Source organism: Syngnathus floridae, chromosome 15, assembly GCF_059516105.1.
Source record: "Syngnathus floridae isolate MCC-2025c chromosome 15, RoL_Sflo_1.0, whole genome shotgun sequence".
Taxonomy (NCBI): Eukaryota; Metazoa; Chordata; class Actinopteri; order Syngnathiformes; family Syngnathidae; genus Syngnathus; species Syngnathus floridae.
In genome coordinates this window covers 9,450,940-9,462,065 of record NC_142427.1, presented here as the reverse complement: position 1 = coordinate 9,462,065, position 11,126 = coordinate 9,450,940, and the positions used below count along the sequence as shown (strand labels likewise).

General features: G+C 42.6%; 1 protein-coding gene across 1 annotated transcript; it reads right to left on the bottom strand.

Annotated features, from left to right (window-relative positions):
- Positions 1–738: 738 nt before the first annotated feature.
- Positions 739–10,295, bottom strand: grk6 (G protein-coupled receptor kinase 6). Its single transcript, XM_088398077.1, has 16 exons — positions 10,022–10,295; positions 7,038–7,133; positions 6,384–6,496; positions 5,783–5,860; positions 5,557–5,657; positions 5,275–5,367; positions 4,926–4,989; positions 4,253–4,393; positions 2,929–3,119; positions 2,824–2,861; positions 2,633–2,722; positions 2,344–2,552; positions 2,131–2,268; positions 1,922–2,059; positions 1,712–1,846; positions 739–1,458 (listed from the first exon to the last, which is right to left on the bottom strand). Exons 1-16 carry the CDS (start codon positions 10,071–10,073, stop codon positions 1,408–1,410), a joined length of 1,728 nt encoding a protein of 575 aa, XP_088254203.1. The 5' UTR covers positions 10,074–10,295; the 3' UTR covers positions 739–1,407.
- Positions 10,296–11,126: the final 831 nt, after the last annotated feature.

Sequence of the window (11,126 nt, the reverse complement as noted above, 5' to 3'; positions counted from 1 at the left end):
CGCGTGCGTCTCTTTGTAATGCTTTCATCGAGATGCCTCCGTTACTTTGTTGCCGTGGCAACAACAGGAGAGGATGAAAGGGAGGAGGAGGATGATACCAACACGTTTGCTTGAGTCGCTTTCCAGTTAGGTAATGGTTTAATAGATATTATCCTGATTACTATAACACAACATTTCATAATATATTGATTTAAATACATGTATGATTACACATTCAATTGAATTATTGCGAATATTTTGTTTAGGTATATAAATAAACGACAATTTCACGAGTCTAAAAATGTCAACTCAAGCATGCATCAAAATATACAAGAAGCTTTTCTACCGCCGTCAGATTTTCCTAGAGAATCAAAAAGCGTGTCAAACCCCGCTGAGGCCTGAAAGCCTCTCGCTTCATTTGCACACTCAAACCTCCTGCGGTGTAATTGCTGCTCATTTTGGCGTCCGCGCGCGTCGGTGCCGCCGTGATGAGGCCCAGCAGGGCGTCTCGTCCCGATTGTAAATGATCTGCAGCGAAAGCCTTCTTAACGTTTTACTGCTACCGGATATGTGTTGAACTTGAGGGGATCTGGGATTTCATTTGGCTCGGTATAAAAAAAAAAAAAACATGAACGAGAGCCGGAACTTTATTCTGCCGATCCGCAATAAGCATTTGAACATTTGTCCAACACACTGTCGCCCTCTAGTGGCTGCACGCCATACGACCAGTGGAAGAAGCACTAACGCAAGAAACTTAGATTTTTTTTAAAGCATGAGTTTTAATAAGTTAAAATAGGTTTTAGAAAGTCTAAATGTGCTTAAAGCAGGATGGGGAAGGGGTAAACAGGAAAAAAATATTTCTACAGATTGTGGGAGGGTCTGGAACATATTACCCATGATGAACTAATTTTATTTTAATACGTATATTTCTATAAATATATATACACTTTCTGTACAGTTGCATCCCATAGTGTACATCAAGTGGAGGCCATTTTCTCTGTTGTTGGAAAAAAAAAGTATATTTGTATATAAAAACATCTGCGGGCTTCACTTTTTTTTTGTGAAACCAAAAATAAAAGACACAAAGTAAAAGTTAAGTAAAGTTGGTCACTGCACAGTCTTCAGTCACTTGTTTTATTCCCTGGAAAATTGGAAGAAGGCTTTGCCCTCTCTACTAAGTATTATTGTCACTAGTGCCCTCCAGCAAGGCACTTTTCTGTCTTCTTCCCCCCAGCAGGTGATTGTTCCGTTAGTCTCTTTCCGGGGAGGGAAAAAGCCTCGGCTTAATTATTATTTTTTTAAATAATAAAACATCATTATTATGGCTATGATGAAAATACATTCGGACATTTCAAGATCGACTATCTTTCAAATAGAAATGTGCAAAAGGTTGTAAACAAATATGGTATGCGTGTGCGCGTGGATGTGTCACAGCCTGGTTGGCTCGTCGTCACTGTCGCTGCAGTTGCCACAACATTCCTGCAGGGGGCGGTACAGTATGACAAAAGTGAGAAAATTGCTCATATGTCACTTAACACTGAAGTACAATTTTGGTGACTTAGTGATTTTTTAAAAATTATTTTGCACTTGACACATACTTTACATATTTAAAACAAACTAATACTAAAAATAATTAAAAAACTAATCAAATAAATAGCATTTTAAAAAAAAAAGTAATTCAAATTAACAGACCTGCTCTAAAATTTAATTCAAATTATTTGTGCTCACCCACCTGTCTACCAAATAGTCGCTGCAAGAGTCCTTGCTTGGGGGGCGGAGACGGCTGCCCTCGCCAGTCCAGATCCGGGGGAACCGCACCGTCCGGGTAAAACACGTTAAGCTCTGTGAAACATTCTGTTTCGATCATCTGCAGCGCAAAAAAAAAAGTATTTTAAAATATTTTGAATGAGATTTATTTGTAATCATTTTTTTAAAACGTTACCTCATCCTGCCAGGGAATGGAGACGCTACCCGTAGACACTTTACTGTAGAAGGACTCGTCTTTGGGTTCCAGTTCCACGCCTTTGACGGTGGAGAACTGCTCAATGTCCAGCACGTCTTTACAGTAGATGGCTTGTGGCTGGAAACACAACACGCTTGAAGACATCTTTTTGCAGCGGTGTGAAGGGTTGATTTATTCGAACGACTTACATCAGGAATGAAAGGCGCCGGCAACATTCCGGCCTCTAGCCTTTTGAAATTGATGGAGTGAAAGATAGGGTGTGCTTTGACCTCTGAAGCCCCACCTCCCTGGCAGCCCAGTCTCCCCCTGGGGTCTTTGGCCAGCAGCTGGAAACCACAAGAAAGAGGATGCTTGTTGCCACAATAAAAAAAAAAAAAAATCCCCCCTATTTGTCCACTCACCGCTTTACAGAGCGACTCGGCCTCTTGGGAAAACTTTGCCGAGTATTCTTCTTGCACCTCCTTCACCAAGCGCTCCACCTCTTCCCGCTTGATCTTCTTCTTCCTCTGCTGGAAGGGCGACTGGCCCTCGATCATCTCGTACAGCAGGCAGCCCAACGCCCACCAGTCGGGGCTGAAGGTGTAGCACTCGTTGGTCACCACTTCCGGAGCTGGAAGAACCAAAAGGACCAAAACCTTAGACCACCAGAGCTGCCATTTTGGTTTCCGGTGGAGGCTGGGTTCTTCTTACCCATGTATCCTACCGTTCCTACCCGGCCCCGTATGGTCTGACCTTCTGGCACGTGCACGGCCAGACCCAGGTCCGATATCCTGATGTGTCCTTAAAAAAAAAAAAAAAAGTCACTCAAAATAACCATCACTCCCAAATCTACCATTTATGAAAATAGTTGGTCCACCTTCTCCAAAAACGCTTGGACTCACCATGATCGTCCAGCAGGATGTTTTCAGGTTTCAGGTCCCTGTGTGGCAGAAAGACCAGATGAATATAAACCCAAACTAGGTTGGGTCCAGGTGAGCTTTGGGCACCTGTAGACAATGTGCTCCCTGTGCAGGTCCTCGAGGCCACAGCAGATCTCGGCCGAGTAGAAAACGGCTCTCGTCTCGTCAAAGCCCGCCTCGCCCATGTGGTAGATGTGGAACTTGAGGTCGCCGCCGTTCATGAGCGTCAGGACGAGACATAAGGTGTCCTTGGTTTCATAGGCGTACGCTAAGCTCACCTTGAGACGAGGGAGGAAGAGAATTGATGAAATGGACTTGTTAGATGCTCGTATACAAATAGTTTAGTTTCTGGGATGTATTTTTAATCATCTCACGAATTGAAAAAAACAATGACACACACTTTGTGTATTGATGTTCTATTAAGCAAGGCGCCCTCGGCTAGCTAAGGTCTTCAAATCCAGCCCATCCAAATTTTCAAAATGGACCCACTTTTCTTTTTCGTACTCGTGACCACGCCGGACACAAGAGGAATTTGTTAGCCGCGTGTTAAAACAAATGCTATGTGTGCGCCAGTGAATGAATTCATTGACTATATATGGGCCACATCAACTAGCATCAAGGGAAGCACGCAGATAGAGAATAGAAAGGGCTCTAACATGGATCCCTGAGGTACACCTGAACCTTTCTTTAGGTCATTTGATTGGGTTTTCACCTTTTTTCCATCGCTCTGTAAATTGTCCGTACGACAGGTAGATCAAATAGTATTTCTTGTCAACAGGGGTTCGAAATATACCAAGTAGATACCATGTTGAGATTTTTACTGAGGCTTTTTGTTTTTGGGTATGGTAGTTTTGCTTCATAAGCCCAAAGGCGATCTTCAGTGAGGGAACATTTTGTGCACTTGAACCAAGATTTGGGGAATTTTCTTTGGGTTAACAAAATAGGATGATCTATTAGCATGCCTGGAGCGACTGCATTATGATCAAGTATTTTTATTTATTTTTTTGCTGTGGATACCCTACCTCAGGGGGATGCCTGTCCCCCCCCCCAGGCCTGTCAGTCCCTCTCCGTTTACGCACCACTGCATGTTGCCATTAAAACGAACTGAGGCTCTCTTTGATGACTTCAGAAGAAGTTTGCAATGTGACAATCTCGACTGTGTTTTGTTAGCACCGTGAGAGCCAAGCATTCATCGCTTAAGGTTGGATATGGCCCATCATGCGGAGCCGAGCTGCAGGTTGCATTCAAACCAATTGCGTTAAACACAAAGAGATGGATTGAAAATGAATCAAAAGCGGTTAGCCAACCCACCCTCCCGCAAAACCAATAGCTTGTCACGTTGAGAAATGAAAACATAATAAATACGTTATTTGTGTTAGAACGTACGAAGCGAATGTAGAAATAAGCTCACCACAAATCTGCTGTTGACTTTCTCCAGGATCTGCTTCTCGTTAAGCGCCATGGACTCGCCTTTACGCTTCTTGATCCGCTTCTTCTCCAGTTTCTTGCAGGCGTACATTTTGCCCGTGGCCCGCACCTGACATGCACACACCTGCAAAAAAAGACAAAAAAAATGGTACTGGACAGAATTTATTTTCATGGCAGCATCGAGTTAATTTAGTGAGCGGAAGCCGGCGGGCTCGCTTCTAAGTAGTCGTCCACGAGCTAACAAGATCTTTTTGGGGGCAAAGCGGAATAATACGTCCCTTGTAGCCTTTTCTCAAGACCCTACATAAAACAGCACAAACAGATAACCCATTGAGAGGTCAAACGAGCTGGAGGGTAAGTTATAGAGTCCGGCATTATCTTTATGTTAAAGGGAAGAAGCTTAACCTGCTAATGAATGGGAGCTTTGATTGATGGAAATACACAACTGCTCCTGTTTGACGATCAATTAAAATGGCTCCGATTGAATTTGTATATTACAGCAGGTTATATTTTTCATTTTCGGTATTGATACAGGATTACATCCTCTACAGTATTATAATTTGATTAAATATTTATGTCTTTTCATTTTTGTTAAATTATACTGTATGACCACTTTTTTTTTTTTTTTTTTTTAAAACACCGTGGCAACAACTTACCTCTCCAAATCCGCCTTTCCCTAAAACTCTGTACTGCCTGAACGTATTCTTTGTCACTGGTTGCCTGGAAAATACAAAAATGACCTTTTGAACCACAGAGATCGACAACTCTTGATTCTTTTTCTGTAAATGCAAACGTCACATTATTCCCAGGCGCTTTCGCAACGTTCCCGATGTGACCGACGTGCACTTGCACGCCCGCCTTAAGCACGTTCTTGCCTCACTTCCCATAATTCACGTCACCTTGAAACCTCTGACATGACACAACGCATCTGCAGACCAGAACTGTGCCTCGTTGTTGCGAAAGTCACTTTTTTTTTTTTTGATGACTTATGCACAAAACCAATACCTCTCCATCCACTTCCACTGGAGAAACCTGTTGTAGTACATGCTGTCGAGGTAGTCGGCGAAGGGCGCCACGCTCAGGAAGTCGTGGATCAGTCTGCAAGGAAAATACAGAAAGTGTTAACCCTCCCAAAATAAGACTTTTTATTTATTTCCATTGAGTAAAACTAGTTGAAAACAACCTAAAACATGGACACTTAATCTTTGTTTCCATACATTGGTTGGTGCTGCTGTTTTGGTTAGCAACATAATTCAAATGATGTTGCAATTTATTGTGTGCTTTTACTTGGTGGAGTCCTTGAAGAGCTCCTTGCAGGCCTCCTCCTGCAGTCGCTCGGCACACCTGGCCACCGTGCTCTCGTCCACCTCGGGAACGCGGTCGTCCGACTGTCAGTTCACAAGAGAATCAGTAATTTAGGAATAAACCAAAAATATTTGAAGGATGTCGTAAGCCTGGACCAAACTGATATCAGAAAGGCCCGACTATAACATTTGAGATGATGGAGGTGGACCTTTGGATTGAAGAAGACATCGATGAGTTCTTGACCGCATTCCTTCCTCTTCTCATCTGGCGCCACCTCATACGCGGCCTACAGAGGACATGCGTCCACATAACGTGAACGAATTCATATTATATATTATGACCAAAACTGAATATTGATATTATACATTATAACAAGCACAATTATTCTAGTGACCAACAGGTGGCAGCATAAAAAAGATGCTAGCCAATAGAAGCAACCGGGTCTGACTGCCATTAGATGGCCCAGTCTGCCCGGAAGCCCGCAAAGTGCTTCCTCCGCGTAAGCTAACGAGCCAGCCAGCAAACGCTAAGTGACAACAGAGACGCCGCTTGCGTTCTCCTTTTACCATCTCCGTCTCCTGGCGGACAGGAAGCGGTCACGAGGAGGCTTGGAGGAGATCTTTAATGCGAGTCGCTGAGAGCCGGGCCGGAGCCTCTCGCATCAACAACCGCCTCCTCTCCATCTCAATAAAAACCTCGGGACCCTTATAATTTGTAGGATACTGTATGTACTTGGCATTAATGGGCACTAAGATCAATTTATGGATAATAAAAGAATAATCTGAACAGCTTGTTCCAAAATAACTTACCACGGCATCCAGAAACTTCACGCAGCGCTTCAACTCGGGTCGGGTGTCGCAAAACTGCCGGAAGAGCAAGCGACCTATGGGCTGACGTTCGCAAAGGCTGCTGTAGTCTTTCTCTATTGGAGGACCAGGAAGGGGAAAAAAAATAAATTTAGGCTACATTGTTCTCTCAAATATCAGTGATGTCATCCCAGAGCAACCAACGAAACGTTCTGAGGATCTGTGGAGTGAAACTTCCAATGGCGAGTCTGAACCCACCTGAAGAGTTCTTTAATTGCGCAACATTTGTGATGTCATACGATTATTAAAAAAAAAAAAAAAAGAAGAAGCTACCAAACGAGGAAGTTGACAGTTTCCTGCCCACGTCTTTCTCAAGAGCGTGTAATATACTCCAGCTTTCGTAATAACAGTTGAGGTGTACCTCGACACGCTTTGGGGGGGGGACGTTTAGACACGACAACGTTTCTCGTGTCCTCAAAATACTTCCTTCCTGCCTCGCTCAGTCATAAGGTAGTCATTTGACTCATTCAAATTCAAAGGCCATTTGCATGGCAGCCTTCCATGTTGTTACACGGACTGCTGCTCCAAATTGGTTTTGTTGGTCCACATTTTGAAACACTTCCAATGTGTTTTTAACGACTTTTTTTTTGTGCTTACCGGTGGATTGTCGCAGCTCTTCGCACAAACTAATGTGGGGGAACTGCAGCATCTGTTTCCACTTCTTGCTCTTTCCTTTCCGGTTTCCACCACCACCTGCAAACAACAACGCAGACAATATGAATTATTCATATCAAATACTGTTGAAGATGTTTATTAGTATAAAAACTGTAAACAAATCGCCTTCATACCAAAACGATGATAATAAAGATAAATCATAAAATTTCAAATGGAGCGGCAACACATACAAATGCAAAAGTATTGTCTCTCCTACTTTCGGGACCTTCTCTGTCTTTTCTTCGTGCTTTTAATGACGCTGCTACTTTTCTAGTACAGCTCAGTGCTGCCAAGCATATTGTGGCATAACGTGGTACTGCATGCAAGTTGAAATTTGGGACCTTTTCTGTCTTTTCTTCATGCTTTTAATGACGCTGCTACTTTTCTAGTACAGCTCAGTGCTGCCAAGCATGTTGTGGCAAAACGTGGTACTGCATGCAAGTTTTAATTTGGACTCGCTTCTATTCTGCATTGTAAAAAGACGACATCTGCGCTAATGTTGAAGTGTAATATAGGTAGCTAGCAAACATCATGGTTTTCGCTAATCAAAAAGTTGCTAGTTGTGCCTGAAGGACGGACGGAGGATGTACGGAGAAAAATGTACCATGAATGTAAAGAAGATGTGACAAGTCAGATAAAAGTTGGCAATAGAATGGCGAGGTTGTTTCTTTCTGTGGGGCCGGCGGTGTTAATCAAGATGAACAGCGTGGGAATAAAATCAACAAGACCACCTGAGGAGGTGATGATGAACTTCTGAACTCCAAAGACACTTGAAAGCGTGTCATGGCGTCCTGTGACAGGCCGAGCGCTGCTGGGGGAAAAAAAAATATACAGTCGACCGGGGCGACCGCATCGAGGCGGCGCTTCCTGTTTTGTTTCGCTAGCTTTTTACAACACCGCTCGTAAATCTGAGTGACAATCGGCGACAAGCTGAACCCGGCAAATGGGTTTTGGGGGGGAAATTAGTGATTTAACGTGGTGGCTTTATGACACAACCATAAACAAATGTCTAAATTTCATTTCCAATGGAGACAGAAAACAACTGATTGGATTCAGGAGACGCAGGACGGCAGAAAACTAACAAGCGTGCGCATTAATCTTCAATGGGCTGTATCAAAAAAACAAAACAAAGCAGCATAATGAAATCTTTTGTGCTGAAGTTGATTGAACTCATAAGAACGGCGCCGCTATCGCTAATAGGAAGCATCTTGCCCCGAGGAAGATTCAGTCTCGGCCGTTAATGTTGACTAGATTAACGTCAAGCGCACAAACGCAGCTCGGCTTGCACGTGCGGTTCAAGCGCCATCTTTTTACTTTTATCCAAAAAATATGACCTCACAAATTCATTTCATAGTTCCCATATATGTAAAAAATAACCAATGAAGGCAAATTCAGCCACATGAAATGGTTTTAAATGGATTATTGTGGAGTTTTTGTAAGATGAAATGCGGATTTTAAGGTGGATAAATATAGCCGCTCCTTTTTGTAGTCTGCAAGGTAAACACGGATTTACCTTAGAGACTTTGTGTGCTGTCATGTGACTTCCTGGCTCCTTTTGATTGGTGGAATGGAATCATACATCTCTAGTGATTTACGTTGGATTGGCGAAACAGAGTCATGTGACAACACCCGAGGCAGATGTTTCTCAGAAAAACCAAAGCAAATAGATTGCGCAAACAATAATATCGGTAGATAAAAAAAACGAAGTAGCCTACAGAATGTGGTTGAATGCAGCGGAGAAAAAAAAGGAATCGAAAATACGCCAGTAAAAGTGGGTAGTATTACTGACAAGTAGAATTTATCTTATAATGTACTTTAAAATGGAGTAATATTGAGTGGGGGGGTTGCAAGGATATTGAATAAATTCTCAAACAGCTTTCTGTAAACAATCCAGGCCGTCTTTTTGTGACACAAAAGAGTCAAATCAGACTTTGCGCGTTTACCCATAAAGTACAATTTGCACACTCTCCACATCCTGTTTCGCAAAGGATGATGCCGCAACATTGAACCAGGGAGAAACACGACATATTATATTTCACACACAACCTGAGTCATTCTGAAAAACACTGTTATCCTTTCTACGATCAATAAGTTCATGCTAAACAGTCACTTTGTGTATTATATTCGTTTTTAACAGGCGGATATGTGAGGGAGGTGACAGGAAATCTTAAATCGCTCAGCTTTCAAATTGAGTTTTGCAGCTATGTCGCCGATATGAGTAATTGCAATAACGATATTCCTCTGCTAAATCAATAACCAGATACTCAATAGTCAAGTCCTACATTCAACGGGGTTCTATTAGACTGATTCGAATGACATCATTATCTCAAATCAATACTTGGGTGTGTTTCCTTTCTTGGTAATAACACAGAAATTGCTCCATTTTCTAATCGAATTCTGCATCTCAACAACGGTATTAACAGGAAAAGCTAATAAGCAAGGAAGACATGGTACTATGGACTTTAAATGAATATTTTCATGCAGCATCAATAACTTGGAGATAAATAGTTGGTTGCACATTAGCTGAGATATATAAAAGGTGTTTATGGGAGGAGAGAGCAAAGTTAATAGACTTTCTAATTGAGTTTTGCACGACAGCAATTTACAGTAATTGACAGTTGGAAAACTTGACCTTTAATACTAACCAGGAACTTCAGGAACTTAAGTCTGTGCCGAACTAATAGCTGGGTGTGAATTCATCCGATCGTGTATTGTATAGTTATTTTTAGTAACCATAATTGTTAGGGAGGCGAAAGCAAGATTTTAATTACTCCGTTTTCAAATGAAGTTCTGCACGTAAACAGAAAACATCATTCCGGAGTAATTAGTGCGATATAAATGTTTGGTACTCTTCAGGGTTTGTTGTCCGAACACTCTGCCCCCTTTGCAGACGATCGGAGCTATTTATCGGCCATCTCCATCCTCACCTTCTCGTGCTTTTAGTAGCACCGTGTTGGCCACGATGTTCTCCAGCTCCATGTTGGCTCTGTGTCGAATTTAGCAGCGGCGACGCCGGGGCCGAGCTCCGTAGAGCCGAACCGCCACCCACTCCCGGGCGGATTCGATCTTGTTGAAACGAACACCGTACACCACCGAGTCCCACTGGAGAGGGAAGATTGAGCCCCTGAGTTTGTGCTTTCCCAGCGCAGTCCTGTCCGGTGACATCCGCACTTGTGCGCCCGCCTCCTCCCCTCCCCTCTCCTCTCCTTTCTCTTCTCCTCTCATCAGTCCTCTCCTCTCCTCCCGCATTTCAAAATAAGACACATGAAAATTGCAATGTTAGAATAAACCGATTACAAATAAAACACCCCAGTACTTCAATTAAAAAAATATAGAGAGGAAAAAAAATAATTCTGCTGTATTTATACCCATCTATGAAAATGACCCACTGTTTTAAAATTGTACTGATGTTTGCATCACACTTTTAAAAATACAAAAAGGTCACCTTTTGTTCTAGTACAGTAACAATTATGCTTTCCTTTCTCTGCATGTGGATGAACCGCTTACAAAGCCATGAATCAATAACTCACGACTCCAGGGCAGATGCTCTTTGCGGCGGGGGATCAATGAACGCACCGCAGCGTTTTTTAAAGGTGCATTAGGAAACACTTTTTACTGTTTACTGCCTCGGCACAAGGCATGACGGCAGCGGCTCGCACATTGTCAGGTTGATGGAGTTATTGATCTGGTCTTCATTCCAAACTTATAATGCAATATTGAGTGGCTTGTTGTTAATGAGACAGCATCACGTCAGCGGTGCACAGGCCTCACCAGCAAATGGAAAACAGAACTTCTAAGCATTTGTAGCAATATTTCCTATTTAAGACAGCATTTTAGCAAACTACAATGTCTTGGTGGAGTTGTGATTTGGTTCAGACTGGTTTAGATCACGTTTCATGTATTTTTATTATCTATTTTCTTGTCAACTATCATTCGGTTTCTCTGACATTACTCTCTACTGTCCTCTACTGGACAAATACTGATCACAAACGATGACGTCAATAATAAAACAATGAAGGGGCGGGGTCTTAC

Coding starts and splice junctions, on each gene's coding strand:
- grk6 (XM_088398077.1), bottom strand. CDS start 10,073: ATGGAGCTGGAGAACATCGTGGCCAACACGGTGCTACTAAAAGCACGA. Junction 6,497..7,037: donor AGAGCTGCGACAATCCACCG/GTAAGCACAAAA, acceptor GTCCTCCAATAG/AGAAAGACTACAGCAGCCTT. Junction 2,060..2,130: donor CGGCGCCTTTCATTCCTGAT/GTAAGTCGTTCG, acceptor TTGTGTTTCCAG/CCACAAGCCATCTACTGTAA.